The following is a 25,268-nucleotide window of genomic DNA, read 5'->3' as shown; positions in this document are numbered from 1 at the left end:
GAGGACCTGGGGTCCACAGGGCAGGCATTTCAGAGCTGCTATTTCAGAGTACTTCTGGTACCCTGGTAGTCTAAGGTGGTTCCCTGAATGAGACACCAGTTAACTGTGCTCGAGTCTCCTCTTGCAGGCAACTAGTTATCTGACACCAAAAGGGGACACAGTCAGAGGACCAGGATGGAGGAGCAAGGTGGGGAGCCAAACACCTGACAGCACCTATACATCATCTTAGAAAGTATCTTGTCAGCAACAATCCTGCAATATATGGTATCTTATTTTGTCCTGTCCATGATATCCACATGGGAACATCCCTAAAACAAACACCTCTGCCAAGCAGAAAGAGAAAAAACACTTGGAAAGACGATGAGTCATAGAATCATAGAATAGTTTGGATTGGAAGGTCATCTAATCCAATCCCCCTGCCGCGGGCAGGGACATCTTCAACTAGATCAGGTTGCTCAGAGCCCCGTCCAACCTGACCTTGAATGTTTCCAGGGATGGGGCATCTACCACCTCTCTGGGCAACCTGTGCCAGTGTTTCACCACCCTCACTGTAAAAAATTTCTTCCTTATATCTCGTCTAAATCTACCATCTTTTAGTTTAAAACCATACCCCCTTGTCCTGTCGCAACAGGCCCTATTAAAAAGTTTGTCCCCATCTTTCTTATAAGTCCCCTTTAAGTACTGAAAGACTGCAATAAGGTCTCCCCAAAGCTTTCTCTTCTCCAGGCTGAACAACCCCAGCTCTCTCAGTCGTTCCTCACAGGTGAGGTGTTCCATCCCCCTTATCATTTTTGTGGCCCTCCTCTGGACCCGCTCCAACAGGTCCATGTCTTTCCTGTACTTAGGATTCCAGAGCTGGACACAGTACTGCAGGTGGGGTCTCACCATAGCAGAGTGAAGGGGCAGAATCACCTCCCTCAACCTTCTGGCCATGCTTCTTTTGATGCAGCCCAGGATATGGTTGGCCTTCTGGGCTGCAAGTGCACATTGCCGGCTGATGTCCAGCTTTTCGTCCACCAGTACACCCAAGTCCTGCTCTCAATCCCTTCCTCCCCCAGCCCAGATTGATACCGGGGGTTGCCCCGACTCAGGTGCAAGACCCTGCACTTGGCCTTGTTGAACCTCATGAGGGTCACACGGGCCCACTTCTCGAGCTTGTCCAGGTCCCTCTGGATGGCATCCCATCCCTCAGGTGTGTCGACCGCACCACTCAGGTTGGTGTCATCTGCAAACTTGCTGAGGGTGCACTCGATCCCTCTGTCTATGTCATTGATGAAAATATTACAACAGTACCGGTCCCAACACGGACCCCTGAGGGACATCACTTTTCACCAACCTCCATCTGGACATTGAGCCGTTGACCACTACCCTCTGGATGCAACCATCCAACCAATTCCTCATCTACCAGACAGTCCACCCATCAAATCCATACCTCTCCAGTTTAGAGAGAAGGATTTTGTAGTGGACTGTGTCGAAGGCCTTACAGAAGTCCAGATAAATGACATCTGTAGCTCTTGCCTTGTCCACTGATGTAGTCACTCCATTATAGAAGGCCACTAGGTTGGTCAGGCAGGACTTGCCCTTGGTGAAGCCATGCTGGCTGTCTCAGATAAATAACCCCATTCCAATGAAAGTTAACATTTTTAACTTTCTTTAGACATTCAGTATTTCTAATACTGGATTTGGAATTCTGTAAGACTGCTTGCTAGAAAAAGATAAATCCTTTGCTTAAGGTAGGAGCAACTAAACAAAGGTATAATTCCACCTACTTCATATACTAAGCAAATTTAGCTTAAAACACCAGACAAACCTACCCCTTTAGTTTCCTTAACCATGAAAGAGGGACAATGCGCCTCTACTTTAAAGCTGATTTGTTCATACTGAGTAGCTGTAGAGCATTGTGAGAACAGTTAACACTACCATTTACAGATACAATCTATTTTACCACTATTTTTTGCCAGTTGTTTAAATGGGAACAGACTTAAACTTTTGCACTCCCGTAAGCAAGTGGGTACAGACTAATACACAATAAACCGACAGGGAATACCATAAAGAATTATTTGCATGACACATTCCTTTAAATATTAGGCTTCATGATTCAGCTCTAAGGCTAAAGTACCTATTATTCTGTAACTGACTTCCTTTATCTAAACTATAAGGGTATTTCAACTGAGAACTGGTTTTGTTACTCTTCCTTGAAGGAAGATCAGTAAAAATACACCATAGATTTTGAAAGAGTCAGAGCATTAACAGGGAGCTCTCTGCATCTGTGCTCTGCAGGGAGTCATTTTAATGTATACTTCAGCTGTAACTCTTTGGAACTTGTATGGTAATGACTTTACTGTCAGCGGAGATGGCTTGAATAAAATGAAAAATACTAAAGCTCCCAAGTTCAGCTGGTATTATCCTACCATTAAATAGACTTCAAAAAAGGAGATACGTGTTCAATAACATTCACTGTAGTAAGAACTGCTCTGTAATTACACAGCAAGGCACTGCAGATAAAAATGTTGTCTCTTTTTTTTTTGAATTATCCACTATTTTATGTGCTAATGAATTTTTTTATGTAAGCCCTCAATGCTAGTTAATTTGAAAATGAATCTCTAGTGCTTCAGGTGGCTATAAGCATAGAGTTTAAGTCTAGAAAGGGCATGCCAGCCATCGAACGTTGAGACGCAGTGAGTTCTCCCACTTCATAACCTGTGTTCTGGGGCAGATTTTCCAGGGCTAGCACAGGAAATGAAAACCCTCTCCAGTTAATCAGTGCTCAGCACAAAAGATGTCCGCTGCCCTTCAACCTCCTCTCTGCACTTACAAGCAAGAGCTCATTCCAAGGGAGCGAAAGTCTGCGCAGCCTATGGCAGGGAAACCCAACGCAAGGGAAAAACAACGTACTTCTTGGTAAAAGCTGAGAACAAGCTGGTAGAGCGAATGAAGGGCTCTCTGAGATCCTGTAGTTTACAGAAAGACAACTAACCTGGACAGGGTAAGTCCCTGATGGATAGCTTTCAGACGTTTTAAGTTAATAATGAGGTGGCTGAAAGTCAACCACACTCTTGGCCTTGTGTCTTTCTTACTGTAATGTTTCATTGGAAAGCTAATTGAAAATCTAGTCAAATTTCACTTGGACAGTGTATTTTAAACTTTGTGGCAGGAAGTATTTTACTTAATGCTATTACAGTTCTTTACAGTTTTATACTGCATGTTTTAACGTGTAAAACAATTATAAATGGCTGCAGAATTCTGAACTTAAAAACAAAGTGCCTACTGTTCAAGGTACAACTTTTGGAAAACTCTGCCAAAACAGACAACAGTTATGCCATTTACTGTGTGCTACAACACTCATGACAGGTGACTGCTGCATACTGACATTCATGTGTATAAGGCTTAATAGTTTTATTAGGATTTACCAATTTTATTTCTAGGCACAAATCCCCCAGACTCAAAGGGCATTTCCAGATGATTACTGAGAGTCTATGAACAGTTAAAAAGCGCCTGTCAGCCAAAAACAACCTGCAGAATGTCATAATTCTCTTTAAACAGACTACTACAAAGCATGATTTTCCTAGACAGCAATTCCATTTAAATTCCCACATTTTAACTAATTTTATGCTTACAGTGGCATTTTTCCTCTTCTTTTTACAGAATTAGCTTTTGCATTTCAGTCTATTTAATTTACAATTACATAAAATTACAGAAATGGGAACTATATTACAAAGCACTCTGAAGTTAAATTATTACTCTACAAATTCTTCTTGTATTTCTTCTTTGGACATAAACAAAATGAGAACTAAAAATGTCATTCAGAAGTTAAGTATGCAGATTCATACTTGAATAAATTTATATTTCTTTTCAAATTACCACATATATTCTACAGTGGGTGTATCATCTCCACTGGTGTAACACAGTACCTTCGAATAGCCACAGTGAGAGCTTCTGGTGAACTAGCGCAGGGACAAATGACCTCCTGTCTTAGACCTTTACTTTGGAAGACATTGAGAAATGCATCACAGGAAGAAATAGACCCTGGGGTAAAGAAAAAAAATATCAGAGGAGAAAAATAATATGATTTCTGAAGTGATGCTATTCAAACTGCAAACTTACTATTGAATATATAGGCTTTTCAGGAGAAAAAATTTAAAAAGGACCCATGTCCACCGGGAAACAACTCATAGCTGCCACAACTATATATATGTATATACAGTTGTGTATGCATACAGAGAATAAAGACTCATTTTTGAGCATAAAGTCCTTTCACTGAGCATAAAGTCCTTTCACTATGCTTATGTAGAAAAGCCATTACTGCTAGATTTACAATATGAATTTCATTACAGTTTTCTTTTTTAGGTTGAGGCAAATTAAAGATGTAATTCAGAAACCCAAAGCAAACTACTACAAACAAGCAGAACACCTATATGCTGGTATCTTGAATAACGGAGAGAAACGGTTCATGCTTTAATTGTCAGATCCAGATGTGGTTCTCTAGAGTAGTATAAGTATTCCCCTAAAATTCTCAGTTACTTCTGCATCTGAGAGCCATCATTCAGAAGAAATGTTCTGATCCTTTCTATAGCTTAAGGTTATTTACTTCAGTCTTTATACATGACTGTCATGTTAAACAAAACTGGATTTACTGCAGCTTACGTTATGTGGAATATCAAGTTTGCTTCAGGATTAGCTAAAGAATATATTTTAAAAAAATGCAAAATTAATTACTGTTTCCATAAATGTCATATAGTTTGCAGTAGACAAACCCTATACTTTGTAAATATTTTAACTAAGGTGACTGAAGATTGAAACTTTAAATGCAAGACAGAAAACACTTCCTGTTCTCTATTGGATTGCAGAAGCATAGCTTACATGGGTTTGCACCATCAGCCACTATTAGCATACGCAGTGAGGAAAGGTTGATGTCCCTCTGATCTCGATGGGCCACCAATGCCCAGTGCATGTCTCTGGATTTGACACAGGCAACTTTTGCTGCAGTAAGAATGGAAAGATTATTAATACATCATATAAAAGCTATACAGCTGTATATGAATTTGTACTTTTGGTTTTGACTATCAAGAATACTTTTTCATATTCTTGTTCCTTACCTTTATATTGACAGACTTTTTGTATCCATGACAGTGGATTCACTTTCATTAAGGAGTATGGAATACTTATAACATGCATCATGTTCATGACACTCTGAAATCAAATAAAATAAATGGGTTTGATACAACAAGAGTGGTAATTATTTATATTGTGTTATGGGCAGGGGCATCTATGCAAATCACTCTATATGCTTGTTTTATTGTCAATGCTGGCATATATCTTTTCCTATCTAGCCATCTACATTAAGATGAAACAGACCCCCATTTTCTAATGCTTTAATTAAGGATTAAGGATTTAGACTAATCAGATCGTAACTTTGAAGCGGTACTGAAAAAAATGAAACAGATTTTCTTTCTATTTATACTCTAAGCGAGTCACTTTAAATAGAAAAAAATAAAAAAACACTGGATGAACAATGACTGCATGTTTGCTATGTAGGTTAATATTATCCCTAAGCCTGCTAAACTTCAGTACATATGAAGACTCTCTACTCAAAAGTACAAGTAACAGCAACATATCTGTCTAAAGAAATCCATCCCTGTGAAGACTGAAAAACTACTAATGGTAGTGAGGCACAAATAATTTAAAAGACAGTAGACAGAGAAAGTGGAGTCACAGATTAAGCAGAGATCAATTTACTTTAAAAGAAAATAAATGAAGGAGGTTTTAGTCCTTCTTCAGGTGGGCTAATTCCAGTATTTTCAACAAGGTCATGAAAAGTTGCAGGAAGTTTAGAAAAAGCAGCTGAGTGAAACCAATGACAGATCCAAAACCGATCTCCCAGTCTGAGGCAGTCAATTGCTTTAGTGATTTCTCAGTGTTACTACTAAACAAACAGCCTGTAAATGAGCTGCTGCTTTACTTCTGTTACCATTTAGAAATATCTTTGCAGAGCAACACGTCTCCACTCATAGCAGCTCAGGTTAAATACAGTATTTGTTTTGGAAAACCTAGGTTTAAGAAAGGTCCCAGTGGATTAGTCATCTAAACACTTGTAGAACTGTGAAAGATAGTTCTCCTTTCAGTCTGGCACAAGTGTAGGTACAGGAAAAGCACTAACAGGCAAGTCATGAAAAAATGAAGTTCATACCAAGATTAATAGCAAAGGAAGGCATAGAAAAGCTCTATTAGATGCTTGCTTTCAACTTCAGTGATAAAGATGGTTTTTTAACATGAGATACTTATGGGCATTAAGCCTAATAGATTGTTTCTGCTTCAGAAGTGTTACTACTGCCCTTTGATATTAAGAACAGTATAACACTGCATGGGAAAAGTATATTGGATCCCTGGGAATCATAGCATGTAGGGACCCCCAAACAGTGAGCCTTCAAAACTTGACATCTGTTCTTAAAATGATCAGTGAATAGTATTTTGCCAGTCATTGACTGTAGCAGCACCTTTAGAAGCAATCCTTAAAAATATGTCAATTGCCTCCCATGTCAATCGAGGAAGACATTCAAACAGCAAGTAGACAATTTATGCAATTTAAAATATCAGAAATGCTTTAATGTTAGCAAAACCATCTGTTGGTGGGAGTTTTGATAGAGAAGCTAGTCAGTGGCAATATAGCTATGCCATTGGATCATATCCTTACAGAGGCAAGTACTAATTTAATTTGTTTCTGCTATAAAGTCTGATCTCAAAATCACGCATCAGTAAGATCAGAATAACATGGTAAGAATGGGGCCAAAGTACTTGACATGATGCATAAAAATACATTGGCATCTTTACCGTGCTCATTATGGGTAAGTGCACTAGCAGAAGATCATGGGTTTAAGTCACATATTTTTTGCTTTCAAAGCAGAAAAATTTGTATTAGAAGAAACTGTAGGACATCCCAGTTTGTGATAGTAATAAACAGATTAGATTAGTTTATTTTCAAATACTTAAACAAAATAAAAAAACATACTTACTGTAAGAATCCCATGCCATAAACCAACATCCTTCTTGAAATCTAATACATTCACAATTGTTTCAGCTGTCCAACAAAAACAAAACAGAGTTTATTTTTTAGAACATGGCACTGAACCAAGGCAAACCCACTTAAAGGAAGGAAGCTTCAGTATAACATGACTGATGACCTCAAAGCTTAACTTTCATAGTAAGTCTCCACTGCAGGATTTGTATTGGCTAGGACATTATTTGTACCTCTCACAAAGATATTTTAAATGTGTACATATTTTCTAAAACCAATGAAAAAAAAAATCAGTTTTTTAAATCTAGAAGCCTTTGACACAGATGTATGTTAAACATAAGACAGGAGCCTGATGAGAAACAAATTACATTCACACTTGATTTTAAGGATGAAGCAAGGGAAGTGTACTCTATACCTTCTGTGTATCCACATGCCTGCGTCAGAGCTTGGCAGTGTGTCAGCAGTGCAATCCTTGTCACAGTCACCCCAAGCACGCTTCCGTCTTTACAAGTTTTGTACTAAAAAGAAATAAGCAGGGAAAGCCAATATGCAATAGTTGCCCTATTTCCATTATTTAATAGCTACGTTTAAAGTGTTTCCTATGTAGGTGAATGATGGACACATTTAATGACTCTATTTTAAGAAGGCAGCAGTACTGAGAAGTTTGAGAGGCATTTTTTGTTAAAAGACACTTTTTTCAGATAGGCTTTGTCTTTTTGACTGAAGCTTCCCAGGCTTGATATCAGAAATCCATCTGCTGTTTGAATACAGGCATTATGGAAAAATAATTCTAACAATTCTGATCACATTAATGACTAAAGGACTGACCAGATTTAGCAGAGAATAACCTAGTTCAGTCTGCTCAGTGTTCGTATGTTAGATTTTATAGGCCAACCAATAAACCTGAGCTTCTCCCTTCTATGTCTTATAAGGCATGGTATAAGAGCTGACCACAGAATCCTTGCTGGGTGCTGTTACAAGAATCTATACATATACAGTCTGAAAGACACAGGCTCTTTGATCAGAAGAATACGAAAGAGTCATGAGAAAGCAGCATAAAAAAGAGGTGGGAGATCATTGCTGATGATTGCGGTAATTTTTGCAACTTTATGCAAGAGTCTGAAAACTATCAGTGGCAATTAAAGTAAATTAAACATTTATCTTTCTCCATAATGAAGATAATCAGCAAGATTGAAAATGGAGGCATCTCTGCTTCTCTAGCCCAGTTTCTGACTGCACGAAGATAGGAAATATCTTTGCTCCATTCACTTGAACTTATTCCCTTTGAATAATCATTTTAATTCAATACTAACATCACTGAATTTGAGGCATTTGAGTCTATGCAGAAGAGGGAAAAAGAATGGAAAAAAAATAAAAGAGAAAAATTAAACTTAACAGCATCACTAATTTTCCCTTCCTGATGCTGGTCTTTTGCGGGCAGTATGACTCACAAAGCAGCTAAGTGACAGGCAAGCATTTAAACAAGAAGTTCCTTCTTTTTCAAAGGGTCTGAAGGTTGTGATATGAGAACTGAAGCTTCACTGTGAAACTTGCCATCTATCCATCTCAAGGCTAGTGGGCAAGCCCACACTGTGAACGAGACCGAGATTGGTCAAGGCAAGTTTAATATAATATTGTGGCAGCCACATAAATGACATAAAAACATGAATGTTGGAAACCCCCCAAATGCAATTTAACATTTCATTAACTTTTCTGAAATCAATACCCAGTATAATTTATTAGAAAATATTACTTACTAACAGGCTAAAACAGGATGTTCTTTGCTTCTGTGACTGGTGAATGAATAATGATGTTTACCTAATCCAGAAGTGCTATATGCAATGATTCGAGGAGAAGATGCATCTTCATTAACTCACCTCAATGTAAGCTGTGTCATTGTTTGCATCCTTGATGTGTGGAAACCAGTCACGAGGTGGCTTGGAGAGGTGTTTAGACTCTGTGACAAACCACAGCAGCTTTGGCCAGCCTGAGGTACAAAGAAAAGTCAGCTTTTGTTGCTGGATAAGACAAGACAAAACTCTTCTCTGCCAGACTTTTTTTTTCCCAAATGCCTGTGTCACCATTACCTAAACATTGCTTCTTTTAAAGCTCAGCATAGCATGGGAAAGGATTTTCCAGAACTGCTTTCTTAACATGGCTATCATGGCCTTCTCAGACGATCCCTGAAGAAATGGCTAAGCAGTTTAAGCTGTTATTGACTCAAATAGTTTATCACCACTCTCCTGTCAGAGGTTATTGTCCCTACCACTTAGCTATAGGACTGAATCATACGAATGCTTCTCATCTACTACAGTCCTAAGTCTGTTGGTTTAATTTCGCTTGTGGCCACAGAGATCTCAGCAGCCTGGCTGAGCCAGCGGAGAACCAGATCAGGAGCACGCGTACTGCTCGGCAGCCATGAGGCGGGAGCAGCGATCTCTACCAGCCAGTGACACACAGCCGCGGCAATCGCGTCCCAGCAGCATGTGTATCATCACGGGCCTGATCCTCACCCACTACAACTAAACAACATTTACTATTGTAGTAAATGACCCGTGATATCCACGACAAGCAAGGGTTGGCTTACCTTTAAACTGTGGTATCTCCCCTGTGGGGCTTTTAGGCAGTCCTTTATGGCATGCATCGCTAGTCAAGGCCACAGTAACTCCACAGCTTCCAAGCAAAAAGCCTATTTGTTGACTTCCTGCATCCTAAGAGATGACAAAATAAAAGCAATACACAGAATTGATTAGAAGTGATTACAGGCTGAAAACGTTATTGTCCTTTGGCACATTAACTTCAGAGGAAAACAGTCTCTTTCTTTTAAGCAACTTAGCTGATTAGCAAAACTCATTTGTACATTGACAAAGGAATTCCACAACCTAGATATCCTCTTGTCTGTAACAACATAAATCATAAAGAGAACTGAAGCCATCAGATGGCGCCTGCTCTCACAGCTCTTCAGAAATGACAACAAGCGGCTGGGAGGAGTGGCTGATATGCCAGAGGGTTGTGCCATCCAGGGAGACCCCTGGAGAAATGGGCTGACAGGAATCTCACGAAGTTCAACAAAGGCAAATGCAAAGTCCTGCACCTGGGGAGGAACCACTCCATGCACCAGCATGGGCTGGGGGCTCACTGGCTGGAAAGCAGCTTTGTAGTAAAGGACTTGGGGGTCCTGGTGGACACCAAGTTGAATGTGAGCCAGCAACAAAGAAGGCAAATGGTATCCTGTGCTGTGTCAGGCAAAGTATTGCCAGCAGGTTGAGAGAGGTGATCCTTCCCCTCTACTCAGCACTGATGAGGCACATCTCAAGTGCTGGGTCTAGTTCTGGGCTTCCAAGAACAAGACATGGAGCTACTGGAGAGAGTCCAACGAAAGGCCACTATGATAATTAAGGGACTGGAGCATCTCTCTTATGAGGAAAGACTGAGAGCTGGGACTGCTCAGTTGAGAAGAGAAGGCTCAGGGGGGATCTCATCAATGTGCACAAACATCTGAAGGGAGGGTGTAAAGAAGACCAAGCCAGGCTCTTTCCAGTGGTGCCCAGTGACAGGACCAGAGGCAATGGGCACAAACTGAAACAGAGGAGGTTCCCTCTGAACATCAGGAAACACTTTTTTACTGTGAGGATGACTGGCACAGGTTGCCCAGAGAGGTTGTGGAGTCTCCACCCTTGGAGATATTCAAAAGCCACCCGTACATAGTCCTGGGCAACCTGCTCCAGGTGGCCATGCTTGAGCAGGGGAGCTGGACCAGATGACCTTCTGCCAACCTCAACTATTCTATGATTCTGTGACAACTCAAGGAAATAATACAGATTATAGATGCTTCCACCTGCAGAAAGCTTTCAACCCTTAAGATAGACATACAGTGGTGACATTATCACTATTTATGGTGATCTAACCTGATTCATCGATAACCATTTCATTGAGTAGTTACAGACACATTTCAGGAGCACTACAGATAGTCAAGTGCCCATTAAAGAAAGTACACTACATTTTACTTTCATCAAGGGGATATAAGCAGTGAGGCTAAAAAGTCATGTAATGATTTTCAAGTCTAGGCCATAGCTGTTCTTTAAGAGAGGCTGTGCTTCCACAGCATTATGTCTGCTTTATGTACAGTGTCTTGTCATGATTCTTTCATGAACTTTACATCTATCCACTAGGTTCTTCAACAGAGCAAAGCCCTAGATGTAAATGCACATAGAAGTATTAATCCTTTCTTTGCAGAATGATTCTACAGAAAACAGCCTACGGAGTCTTAAAAGATCAAATTAAAATATCTTTCAAATCAACCATAAAGCACACTTAGCATGGAAGCAACCAGAAATACAGAACAGTTGCCTTAATATATTGATTTATTCAAAGCAAAACTCTATGATGGAAAGGAAGCCCCAAAGTGTATCTGTCTAATTTTTAATGCAATTTTAATGTAGTCAAATAAAGCAATCTAAAATAGGGAAGCAATGAGATCTGAGGAAAAACAAAAGCTTACTTGTTTTCCATACCACCTCAAAATATGTATATGGCAGCAATTATCAGAACTTTGATAGCTGAGCAAACAATGTGGGACAATATACTGATCTGTCAAAACTATACTATGTAACTCCTTCCATCCAAAATTACTGCATTTGCTTTTGCTTACTATAACCAGATTGCATATAAAAATAGGAAAATGTGACAAGGTCCTTTTTCAGGAAAGCTTTTTAAAATTAAGCTTGTGCATTGTCTTTTCCAATAAAAGAACAGACAAGGAGAGTACCCTTTGAACAACAGAGAATAATACTACTGTATCCATGAAAAACATCTTGGGGAGCATGTTGTCGACCCCACTGTGCCTGCACCAGGGGGGCTTCCAGGACAAAAATGGCTTTGTCAAGCATTACTGTCCTCACTGACTCTTGTGCTAGCTGGTCCATATATATGTTGTCAAACGCCTGGGACAAGTGCTTAGCCAGATTGGATCCTGGTTCCACATTAGGATGAGACCTGGTGTCTCCACTCTTGGAGTGTGCTCAACAGAAGGAAATGTGGGTGCCTGGACAGTGCGGGAGTGATGGCTCTCCTTGGAGGTCTCTCAGAAGAAATGGCAGGAAGATGAGGGCTGGAGTGCTCCATGGAGAACATCACTCCTTGGGCAAGACATAGCCTCTGAGACCTGCTACTCTATCATGTACAAAGAGAGGTCACCAGTTTCTTAAAATATCAGATCCATACTACCATTACCCAAAATTTCCCACCAAATTTAATATAAAAAATGGTTACTAATGTATGTATATGTATGAATTTCTAACTACCAATTAAAAAACAATATTGCATATAAATTTCACAATTGAATGCAGCAACTGCATCACTCTCAATTTTAAATTAAAAATAAAATGTTGTTGTAACTGTATGCCCTATAAAAGACTGCTAGCAAACTGTTTCACCACTGTACCAAGAAAATGCCGATTCTCAAGCAACTAAATCCCATTTAATGCAGGACTTTATAACCAGAAACTGACTAATAAATTCCACCAAGAAATCTAACATACGTAAACCAGTAGAAAGTGTGGACCTTAGAGCATCAGCATATCGTGGCCCTGGGGGATGCATCAGCTAAGAAATGATCTGTCAAGCTCTTCTCACAGTAAAACAAAACAACAGGAAAAGGAAACTTGTATTAACAGTTTGGGTTTTTCAGATAACACAAGGAAGAATGACTATGCTTCCACTTACTGCCGTATCAACCGGTTTAGAGCATGTCCACATAAAAATTATGCATTCATTTGGAGTAGTTCACACATAAGCAGAGAGAATCATGTATAGATTACTTAATACAATCTACTCACACATTAAAGATTCTAATAACAGACTGTTTTACATCAGGACAACCCCATCTCAAATAGCATTAAAATCTTCACCCCATTCTTTTCTGCACAGTTAATTCGTTCATTTGAAAGGACAACATGGCTAAACAATTATGTGATGCAACACTACCACCAGAGATTGGAAGAATTTCACCAGGCGTGGACAACATCCAGCGCGTTTTACAGACTTTCAAATCCAATGCCATGCCCTTGGTGTCCACACTAAATCCTGCCTTGCAAGAAAAATGCAAATCAAGATGCTGAAGTGCAGGTACTGTGACAGACACTGTTCTCAACGGCCATAGGAGCTCCAGTTGAGGATCTTACAGTATGAACACAACCAAGCTTTCTGGCAGTCTGCTAGTTTGTGTCCATCATTCCCCCTTTCAGTCTCAGTCTCGCACCTCCTAACTAGTTGTCACCACCTCCTGCCTGCGTCTGGTGGCTTCATCTTGACTTAGAAGTAAAAAGTACTACAGAGAACAGAGAGATGAAGAAGGGCTCGACATCCCTTCCCCCATTTGATCCCTTCACATCCCTTGCCCCTGTGATACCTGCTGCCCCACAGAAGCAATTGTTTCTAATTACTCAAGTGGTGTTGAGCTACTGGACTGACAGCCAGGAGGTGGAAGATCTGAAACCATCTCAAGCCAAGAGCCTTATACATCCCACAGACACACCACAACCTTACCTACACACTCAAGCATGTAAACACAATAGTCGTCTTTGTTCCTCATACCTCAGCAGGACATGTCCAGAGCAGTAAGGGCCTTGGGTAAAACTTTTAAGTTTGAAAAATGAAGTTTGAGTTGAAAATGCAGTCATTTGCATGAAGCAGTCAAAGCTTCCATGTGGGCCAGGAAAAAGACTACTGACTTTAAAAGTATTGATTATTTCAGATTTCAGAGACAAGCTATCGGCACCCCTTTTGAGTAATGTAAAATGAATATCTGCAATGCTGAAAACTGCTTTTTAAGTAGAAAAAAAAGAAACCAAATCATCTGCTGCCAAAAAAAAAAAAAATCCTCCTCCTCCCATAAATAAAATCACTCTCCTGCCCGTAAAGGGAATATATTATATATTTTCAGGACACACTGTTTTGTCAGCAGTGTTATTTGCTATTTTAGTAATTTATGCTAATCTGCTACTTTGGCAACCCCCCCACTTGCCAGAAATGCTTTATTTTGCTGAATTTTGTGGGGGTAGAAAAAACCTCAGGGAGCCAGTGGAGACCAAGTGAAACAACTCAACCAATGCAGTCCCAACTGCACAGACGGAGAGAGACTTGCCAGCGATGCTCATTGTCAAATCCTCCACAATTCACAGTTTGAAATGACACATAATGCAGGTGGAAGGCAAAAGATAGAGCTGAGGTATTGTAGAATGAGGTTTGAGACCAATTGCTGACTTTGGAACTATCATTTTACATTTCTTGAAGGCACAGCACTTGCTGAGGTACGAAAAATGAGGTCTGCATAGCTTTAGACTATGTCTGCACACACCTAGCGAGATCAATCTTTCAGATGAAGCGAGGTGGAAATCCTCTCTGCTGTAGGCAGCCATTCAAGGTTCTCTAAAGACTTTTATTAAAGGTTCCCTAAAGGTTTTCACCAGTACCTGCAGGCAAATTGTCTTCTTCCTGCTGCAGAGAGTGATAATTCATTGTCAGGATAAAAAAATCCCACGTGTGGTTGCATTTCAGCATGCTGTTAATGTCATTTCTATAATGCTTTGAGAGAGTATCTGTGTGAAGGAAAACAATTATGATCCCTTCTCCGTGAGTGAGAGTGCATGTCCTTATCTGATAAAGAAGGAAGGAAGGGACAGCCGGTGCAAAGGTTGGCCTGATAAAGGTTACTCCTGGCCACTTGCAAATCCCAGACTGCTTTCAAAATGAGAATTATGTGGCGAAGCATCGCCGACTGAGCTGATCTTGTTTTCTGTTACAATGCTTATTTGAGCTCCATTTGCCCTTACCCTAAAAAAATTTTGCTGGTAAAGAACAAATAGGGCAATCATCAGATGTAAAGGCCAAGCATCACCACTTTTGAACCAAAAGTGAAAAGGAATCAAGGAAACCCTCAATTTTTAAAACACAAATATCAAAGGCTTTAATAAAAATTAAACACAAAGCAGATGCAATTTTCATAACCAGCTTTAAGATGAAGAAATCAGCTGTCTCATCAGACAGAGCTTTGATATCTAGCTATAATTTGCACATGAAATCTGCAACTATGAGCAGTCTTAATGTCCAAAAGTCTTAATGAAAGCAAGACAATGGTTATTTTTGGCAGGGGACACCGCATGAAATGTGATATGCTAAGAAACTACGATTTCCTAAACTTGAAAACATAAAAAGAAAATGTAGACTTTAAAGGATCTGAGATTCACTGTGGCTAACTGATCAAAGACCTCTGCTCAATGCCCAGCTGCCCAAGTGTATGAAGAGGGAAGGATGGCCACAGGGCTTACAGGGGTCCAGCGGTGTGCACCAGGTGCTCACGTGGGGCTGAGGGCACTTCTTCGGAGGGACTGGAAGACTATGTCACTGAAAAGAAAATATGTAACTTTTTATGCATATTTTAAATCCAGTGGAGAAAAGAGATGCATTGTCAAAAGATGTTAAAAAGTATGCAGAGCTCCAGTGTTTCTGGCACACTACAGCCCAACGATGACTAAAGCTGAGAGGAAACAAAGCTCATTTTATCTCAGGCCCTGAAACACTAGGAAAGGTGTCAAGGTGTATTTCCTTTGGAATATAATTCTGCCTTCAAATGGAAGACAAGACTGGGACAATTTCACTGTCTTTAAAGAGATATATCTCTCTGGCTACTCTTAAAGCTTTAATGACCTAACTTCTCAGGATTTAATAAAAAGAGCTCCTGAAAAACAGTTTTTACCCGGTATCAAGCATCCTTTAAAAAAACCCAACTGTCCTGGAGTGGGTATCTCCAGATTTCCTATGACAATACGCAGGCACATTCTTCCAATCACACTGTCAGAGCCAGTGTCCGGAAGAACACGGAAATGCCTGCTGGAAGCACACATAGCATTGAATCTAACAGGCTAGGAAATAGTGTTTTGACTCAGAAACAGATTTTTACGTGCTTTCATGTCATACCCTGCAAAAATACTCAGCGCCTATGATAAGAAGGCCATAAAGATCTATGTGGGATCACTTTGTTCGTATGTTCACAGCATGTGATCGAGCATAACTATGAATGTGCTTGGAGGACAAAAATGTTACTTTAAGATTAAAACTGATTAGCTCCCCTGACTGTATCAGAGCAGAATAATAGTAATTTTCAAGGTGCCCATCAAATGGAAAAAAACATTAACCTAAAAAATCTAAAGAAAAAGAAATCAAAAACATATTTTAATATCTTTTCATAAGGGAAATAATAAATCGCTATTTGAACTAGACAAGTCGAAAATCCCGTATCATCTATTATTATGGCACATTCTATGATGTATAGTTTGCAATTCACATCATACCACATATACAAAGAAACAATTTGTAACACTCCAGCTTCAGACAAGATTAACGGAAGTGGCAGCTCTGAAGGAAGAGATGTTGTATGGAACGTACTATTTGCCACTGTTTGGGAAACATAAAATATTTGGAAAGAGGGACACTATTCTGAAAGAACATAGCCCATAATCCAAGGGATGAGGATTAGTTATAGAAATTTTGGGGAGTGTTCATGATATAGGCATTTCAGTGGTATTAATGCAGGGAAGGAAGAAGAAACAAAACATGCTGTTTATTCTATTGCTACAATGACTGTGGAACCCCTGACTGCTGCTTCTAGAATAAAGAGCTAGTTTTGATGTACTTAAAAAAAAGCCTGGGATTTCAGTTTTTAATTTTAGATCTGATTTCCCCAGTCTAAAGAGCCAAAACGATACTGACGTGAATGCCAATTTCCAGGTCTTCGCTGAACACCAGGAAGCATTCTGGGAATAAAACTAAACTGGAGAATGCTGCGTGGTTGCTGGGTATTCAGGCAATCCATCCCAGATGCCATGTCAGACAGGTCTCCTGAAGTCCTTAGGGGAAGTACAACTAATTCTAGGTATTCTGCCAACACAAAGGTGCGATACAGAAGGAAAGAGCAAGGAGAGATGGACCCTCACCTAATAATGAACTGGAAAAAAACCCTGCCAAAATCTTAAAAAAAATAACAGTCATGCTACAAAGAAAAGGGAATGCACACAAAATCTATGGGCTGGTAAAGCAAAAGCCTTTACCTCCATATGGTTATAGATGTCTGCAGAGTAATAGGTAAGCCAAAAGGCTATGTGGCTGCAAACATTACTGCTCAATTTTAAACTGCCAGGCACAAAAAATTTGCACAGAGCTGTAAAAAACTCTGCTTTATGAAAATGCAGAACAGCACTCTAATGCAAATTTTAATATTAAAAATGTGCTCAAAATATAACTCCCTGAAAGAGCTCATCCTGCATCAGCTTATTATTCTGTAAGTCTGTATTAGCCTATAATATAATTGTCGGTCTATTTGTTAGTTCACATCTCTGTCTTCCAAAAAGCAAACCAAAAAATGTCCGCTGCCAGAACGTACTGAAGCATGTAGAAAAGAGAACAAATAATGGGAAAGCATAAAAGAACAGTCTAGGCCATTGTGTGATGACATGAATGACATCTTCCCATGGATGCCAGAAGCAATAATATGCTGCCATTTGACCAAGCAGAGGTATTCCTTCTGGGACTACTCAGAACATGATTTTCATCTCACTGTTTCCACTCCAGTTCCCATTCCATATAAACAAATGCAAAAATACTTGCAATAGTATATGCTGTGAGATTGCATAGTTTTATTTATAGATCATAGATCATGTTGCTTCTTTAACTGTACCACTGACATCTCTGTTACTGTTTTATTAATTTGATATTTAAACATTATGGAATGATCTTGGCAATAGTTAAACAGTCTAAGTCTGTAGATATTCCTTTATATAAATATGTATATATGCATGTGTAAGTGTATATTTATATATCCATATATACACACATATTTAAAAAAAAAAAACAACACCCAAGAGGTTCAGCCAAATTAGGGTAAGTTATTAATATGACATAGAGTATTTACTTGGACAGCTGGATTTTATGGTTTACTGGATGGATGTGGTATCGGATGTTCCAAAATAAATCAAATTTACACCTATCCATGTACTTTAAAATGTCATTAAACGTCGGAAAATAGTAACAGGGAAAGACATATTCGATTTTTTATCCCTCAAAGCCATGTTGCTTCTTTTTTTTGTAGAATGAAAGCAGACTTATCCATGTGAGCACTCTGTATGATCTTAAAATGTACACAGTCTGCTCTCCTTTTTTTGCTGATGCATTTAAAATCTCTGTTTTATATTGAAATAATGCACCACGTTATGCAACTGCCTCAAACTATCTTAAGGTACTGCACTCACATGCGAAAGCATGGTGATAGCCCGATGCAAATGTGCTGTATTTCTACTAAAATTATTATCCTCATGTCCACCTCTCATGCTCTCAAATACAACTTTTACAAATAAAATAGCATAACCCTATTCCCCAAAGCAGGTGGGCTAGTCGAGGTCCCATCCTCTCTCCTTGCACAGCCTTTCTAGCTCACTTGCACCTTTCCTCCAGTCTTGTCCAGTTAAGCTGAGGCACTTTCCCTCGGTTCCCAGTGTCCTTCCTTCTGCGTAGGTACTCTCACGTCTGCTCAGCTGGATCATGGCCTTTTGTTGTCTGATCCACTCACTTTCCCCCATCTCTCTCTACTCCTTCACCAGTTCAGCAAACTGTCCCTTCCTCCAGCTACCACCCGTTCGCTCCCTGCCAGCTTCTGGTTTCACCATCCAAGGGCCCACTACAGATGTTGACCACGGCATGTATGAACATAACGGAGAAATGATGAGATCAACTCAACTTCTCAGAGATGAGGAAGGTTCAAACATGTTCAGCTAGGAAGGAATCTCCAGATATTTTTAGCTGTTAAATTGCTATGTGAGATGTGCAAACCGCAAAGCCTTTATGAGGGCTTAGAAACTTGTTTTCATGGCTTTTCATTTTCATGTCCATGAAACAAAGATTTGAGCTTCTGCTCCAGGGTGCTGTGACACCAGAGCATTTCAAAGAAAGCCCTTGACAATTGAAAAATTGAAAATGTGAGCGCAGCAATACATCTCCCCAGCCCCTTCCTTGGAAACACCTCATGGCTTCAGTCAACATTTTCCAAAAGAATTTCGGTTAAAAAAGAAAGCTTGTAAGGATTAAAGAACACACTTGGTGTGGAAAATTCCAGACCAAATAATTAAAGTAAGGCTTTATTAGTGCTAGCTAATAAAAAAGGGATTATATAAGGAGATATTTGAGAGAACCTTACAACAGGCATTGTGGCCAGCCATGGTAAAATTAAGGGGATATGACAAAAGAACTTGTAATGAATAAATACGTTTTGCTGTATTTACAGCCTTCAAGGCATACATCCTCAGAAAAAAATGCAAGTTCAGCAGCATCAGTGTAAACTTCCCAGCTGTGGCCCACCTACACCACTGAGCCCCGTCCCCTCATTGCCCCCAGGCATTCTTTCTGGCTGGAACTGCCGTATCTGTCTACTAACACTTCCCTAGGACACATGGTTGAATCTCCAAACCAACACTGGACGTGAAAGGCTTTTGATTAGCAATGGTCAGTTTTCTCTATGAATGTATGTTCTGTGGCAAGAATTCCCAAATTTAATTTGTTCAAGTGCCACCCTTGGCAGAGATGACCGTGGTGACAGAAGCTTAGAGATACACATGCACATACAGACACAGGAGAAGGCATTTCCATAACTGCTTTGAAGTAGCGTACACAGCACTAGTGGCATTATAACATAGCTTGGGTTGCAGGGACAGGTGGAAAATCAGCAGTTGTTGCCAATGATTCTTTGTCAGTGGCCAACACCAGAATGCTTTGAGAGGCTACAAAGATAATCCATCTAGGACTGGCAGTGCTGTTGTCTTGGAAAATTTTCCTCTCCTTTTCCAGACAGACCTGCATTTGCTGAAATTGCAAGCACATCTTGAGATTTTCCATCACACAAAAGAAGGAACTATATATAACTCATCACACAGCACTAACTTTGTATCCTCAGATTCAGAGCTAGTTAACCACAAAAACGTACTCAAAAGCTATGTTCAGTTGTGATTTGTCTTGACGTAAGTTTTAAAATGCAGTATAGAGAAGAAATTCAGTTCCCCACCTTTCTTGTAAGTGGCACTTCAATAGGGACGGGCACAACTTCCGCAAGCAGACAGCCATAAAATGCTACCATGAAAGCAGCAGGATCATTGTTAGGAAATACGAGTGTTACCTGAAACAGAGAGACATATGTTAAAAATGTTTTAACCCAGGTTTCAGATAACGATAATCGGAGTTTACATGCTTCCTTTTGGAGAGAGATGATTACTGAAACATTTCTATGATAACTATTCAAATACCTAATGAGAGATGAATGAAGAATTAGAAGGAAATTATTCTGATAGATATTCCTTTTGTGAACATTTTCACTTACGATGAAGTTAAATATTTTCATGCTGCATTGTTTCCTACATTGACAATACCTTTCATCTAGTTCTCAATTTACTGATTGCTTTACAGATGTTAAATAACCACGTAAATGGAATTAATAGAATTTTACATTCTAATTTAATAATTTGCTTGAAGTTACCAAAACCAAAGTGGATCTGTGACCAATTCAAATCACCCAGACTTATCATTATGTCAATCACGAACACATTGTTTTGTCTCCCTGTGTTTTGCCTCATACAACAATTTCATTTTAGGATTGGACTGTTGTCCAAGTATAGAAGTTTCTGTGTACTTAAAGAACACAAATAGCTGGTATCTAGAGAAGCAAATGTCACATCCAGAAGCTGTATGTTGGCCATACAGCATGCCAGCCTAGGTCTGGACTTGTTAAACCTCACAGCTATAGGGCTAGGGCTAGGGAACTATTCAGATAAAAGAATGCCAAGAAAAGACAAAATATCATAGCAAATCACCTGTATGCTCACTGGGCGCCTTTCCTCCCCCAATGTGCTGAACTGTGCAGCTTACTTCTGTGGGCACTGCAGACAATGGCTTAGATATTCCAGGGCAAAGGGGAAGGAGAGGCGAGAGTGCACAGTCTCGCTGAGGATCCAGCAACTTATTGAGTCCACGACTCTCCTTGCAAGGGCAGGGAAGACTACTGCTCTCACTTACTGGTGAACAACCTCAGTGGCTAGATCCTGTCTACATTTTTGTTTTGGTTCAGTCAGATGCACATTCTCAGCTCATGTCTTAAACAGCTGTAATGCAGCTGGTAACTGTCTTGCACGGTCAACTGAAGTGGCATGCAAAGGCATGGCGAATGACTTTGAACTTAATTTTCTTGGACTTGCACACAGGATCAGAGTGTATTATTACAGCATCTTAAAATTTGCTGAAACTACTTAGTAACTCTTGAGTTTTGATTGCTTTGACATCCACAGAAGTTCTGTGTCTCAATCTCTTGAAGTAAAATCATCATGTTTTCATATACACTCCAAGGCTCAGTTACTGGAGATTAAAAGTGTTTCCAATGATTTCATATGGCTTCAAAGATAGCCGCCTCCCATAGATTAACTTCATTTCTTCAAACTAGAAGAAATCTAACCAACCTTGTCCAAAATATCTCTGTTTTTAAGCTGAAGCCTGTAACTTCAGAACTGTTTAGAGAAACTTTAGAGAAAATACATTGCTACTTTATCTGTATGCTTGCACATAAAACAATCCAACTGCTGGATTTGGCTGTGCAAAGCTTACTGTATGTATTCTCCACGCACATACCATAAATAGCCTCAGGGGAAATGGAAAGGAAGGGACTTTGCTAGGTGCATTGAGGGGATGGTAGAATTTGCTGAGCCCAGCAAACATCTGAAAGATGTTGAAAGATCCCAAAAGATAATTTGAGGATTGTTGGGTTTTGTGTTGGTCTTTGTTTACATACACGCAGTGAAGGTTTGGCTGGGAATCTTTGCAAAGGAGCTGACAGAGGTGAAAAAATCTCACTGAAGTCCAGTGGGGATGAGGCATTAACTTTCCCTCCAAAAAACATTAATCACTAACAGACCTGTACCAAATAAATAAATAATGTCTGTAAAAGCAAAAAGGGATAAGGCTGAAGGAAAACAAAACATACAGTGTATATTACCAGATGAGAATCTGGTTATCTAGTAGATATTTCAGCAAGCAAGCTTAATTTCCAGGCAGCTGTCTGGAGTGACACAAGGTTAAATTTCTGAAGTTACTGTAGAAGGCAAATGCAGTTTGCCATGTACTATAGTAATATCAGAAATAGGGAATCAAATGCAGGCACATTCACCTATTTCTTGGCTCAGACAAAGAACCTAAGGAGTGATGTAATGGTAGTCAAGAAAAATAGAGATTGTATTGATAGATGATGCTTTTAAAGGGAAGAAGGCCTTTCTGAATTTTATATAATATTAACATAAGGAAACAATTACACTCTCATTTAGAAAAGACCAGAAATAGATGTCTGTATTTCATTTAGTATTTAAAAACTACCTTTAACTGTTGTCACACAAAATACATTACTTAGAATAAAAAGCCATCTTCAAAGAGGTCAGAAAGCTTTTATGTTATTACAACAGGAGGATAACAGTCAGAATAACAGCCTAGAACATCAGAAGTACAGTAACACCTCATCTTCAACATGAAGTTGCTTCAAATATCATGTTGCTGTTACGCAGGGATGCTAGGCAAGATGTTTTTACAACACAAAGCATATGCTTTCAGCACTCGGCTATAAACATTTGTTTCACTGTAATCTAGGTGGACTTATTTTAGAAGAGCTGCAATTTGTTGTTTATGTGTCCTGCACTAGCTAAACTTCTGGCTTTCAGCCTGAATTATCCACAAATCCTTTCTTAATGTTAGGAGATGCCAGTGGCTGCTGCAGTAAATGAATACGAAGATGGCCAGTTAGCACACAATAGATAGGGAGAGATGTACGCTGCCCATACGTGAACTTTATTCCTTTTGGAGCTTTCTGGGTGGATAGTTTTTATGTGTACGCTTGACCAACTTGTTTCTTCTGCTGTTGCTTAGAGACACACTTGTATATCAAGTAAAAGAGATTCTTCAGATCCTACTCCTGGCTGAATGCCATTGTAGGAAAGCAATTTAGAGTAAGGATCTGGAGATCCTTTAGTTAAATTCTTTATGGTTTATTTCAAAAAGAAACATAGGAAGGATTGTCAAGTTTCATTTTTTAAATTTTTTTTTCTTCTTTTTTCTTTTGAGAAGCATTATTGCACGGTCTCATTTTTGAAGCCCTAAGAAATGTGTAATGCAAACAGACGTGTTTCTCATATGTGGCACAAGAGGACCAAGTGACCCAGCAGCTTGAGAATTGCTATCAGACCCTGGGGGAGGAAGACTTAATCCCACCCTCACAACTCTAAGCACTAAGGCAGGACTAAAATTCACATTTCTGACAAATTTGTTCTGGAATCTCTATTCCATGGCTTAAAGCCAACCTGGAATGGGACCATGGAAATTCCTATACACGCTCTGGCAGAGAAAAGGGGTAGCAGGCTCGGCCAGCCTTGACAGAGGAAGTGGTAGGTTTGTAAGTACATCAGTAGCAAAACCAGGATGTTCTTGTCTTCATTTAACAACTTCAAGTGTTACCTCTGTAACCCTTGCTCTCTGTGGACTTTATCCACTCATCCAGATTCAGCCTCTAGCAGTAGCTGCATCAGAGTCAGGAACCAGGAATGGAAATACTCTCCATGCTACCAGTCAGCGTAATTTATTTATTTAAGTTGCTGCCAAAATGTGCTTACTTTGCTTGTCTTTGTCCTCCACAATGCTTCTCTTGTTTCTACTGTCTCAACAACTACAAAGTCATTAGTAAGTTTTTTACCCACATGACACCTCCAGGCTCCATAAGCAAGCTTTTGCTAAACAGACTGCTGTTCTATGTCCAAAAATCCCTTTCCATGGGAATGTTTATTGTTGATGTTGCCACAATTTCAAGTTACCATTCAGTGAGTACCAGCTCAGGTCATTTATTATGCAATTCAAAACACCTGTCTGACTGATCAGTCTTTTTCTGAGTAAAAGGCAGATTTCACGCCCCCAACATTTCACTTCATAATTTCCTCTGAGCACCCCAAATACCTCATTCTCTCTTTGTCAACGTGGGATCTGAATTATTAGTAATTAAAAATCATTGAGATAGATACTCACCCTGTCTCCAGGTCGTACCATTGGTTCTTGTTTTGTGCCTAATTTATGTAGTATATTGTAAGCAACCTTCATACTTCTGGTCCAAAGTTTGCCTATTAACACAAAATTTGTGAAATTAATTTTAAAATTCTTCTTATGTTTTCAAGATTATTAAAGGGAAAGAATACCTAAGCAGTGAAAAAAAATAGCAGGAACATGATTAGTTTTCCAACATGACAACAGTTTATAACAACACTACCAGGACTAGTTGAAATATTTAAATACTCATCAGAAGCTTTCTCTGAACTTCTATTTTTCAAGACAGCAGCATTTTAAAGAAGAAAATAAAAAGTAAGAATAGTTTTCTTCATGGCAGAAGTAGTTTTCTTACTTTGTGGCTGCAACATCATCAAGCCCGGACAGATCATTGTAACACCCTTAGTTGTAGCAAGCTGGACAAGCCGTGTTTTTCAGCCCAGGTTGACCTCCAAGGGTATCACTCAGGCTTCATAATCGCAATTCCCCCATCCCAAGCCACCAAGGCAAAAAGGAAAGGAGTCCCAAGAAACAGAGAGAAGGGAAAAAAACCCAACAGACAGAAAACAACCTGCAGCCAAAGGGGCACACCGAAGCAGCAGGGACCCTCTGATCCTTAACATATCCTTATGCTCCATTTCACTTTTAATTCTGGGCCTTCTTCCATTTAACTTGGCTTTTTTTCTCACCCCGTCCCATATCCTCCCTTCCCTCAGTTTCATTTCAGTCGCCCCAGGTACCCTTCCTTTTAACCATCTCTCTTCTCCTTTGCTTCATCTCTCCACCTCCGCACTTAGCTAATCCTTATCAAGACCTTTTACCCCAATATTCTTTAAAGAAAAAAGTCTCTCATCAAGAGCTCGTTGGCCACGTTACATGCCTTTCATTAATCCTTCAAGTGACCGGATCTTCCAACTATGCAAGCTCTTTCAGATTGCCTTTGTTTAGAGACCTTGTTACTTCCATGTGAACAATACTGAGCGTAACAGCCCTTGTTCTTGGCTGGCCCCTAGGTACTGTCTTTAAGTAGTATTCAGTCTGACAGTAACAAATCTTTAATTCATGCTCACCAATAACTTAAACGATAATAGGTTCTGAC

General features: G+C 39.6%; 1 protein-coding gene across 1 annotated transcript in view; it reads right to left on the bottom strand.

The window, feature by feature from the left end:
- LOC104076229 (disco-interacting protein 2 homolog C) overlaps positions 1-25,268 on the bottom strand; it is a 96,614-nt gene that overhangs the window by 24,068 nt on the left and 47,278 nt on the right. Inside the window, exons 8-16 of the mRNA XM_009577022.1 lie at positions 24,155-24,246; positions 20,118-20,228; positions 9,600-9,723; positions 8,890-8,999; positions 7,428-7,530; positions 7,011-7,075; positions 5,097-5,190; positions 4,861-4,980; positions 3,912-4,026 (exon numbers count right to left, since the gene is read on the bottom strand). Of these exons, the coding sequence (XP_009575317.1) occupies positions 3,912-4,026; positions 4,861-4,980; positions 5,097-5,190; positions 7,011-7,075; positions 7,428-7,530; positions 8,890-8,999; positions 9,600-9,723; positions 20,118-20,228; positions 24,155-24,246 (934 nt within the window). The remainder of the gene's footprint in view (positions 1-3,911; positions 4,027-4,860; positions 4,981-5,096; positions 5,191-7,010; positions 7,076-7,427; positions 7,531-8,889; positions 9,000-9,599; positions 9,724-20,117; positions 20,229-24,154; positions 24,247-25,268) is intronic.

This window comes from Fulmarus glacialis, unplaced genomic scaffold, assembly GCF_000690835.1.
Source record: "Fulmarus glacialis isolate BGI_N327 unplaced genomic scaffold, ASM69083v1 scaffold9724, whole genome shotgun sequence".
In the NCBI taxonomy this organism is placed as follows: Eukaryota; Metazoa; Chordata; class Aves; order Procellariiformes; family Procellariidae; genus Fulmarus; species Fulmarus glacialis.
Note: the sequence above shows the minus strand (reverse complement) of the source record. Positions and strands in the feature narration are given on the sequence as shown.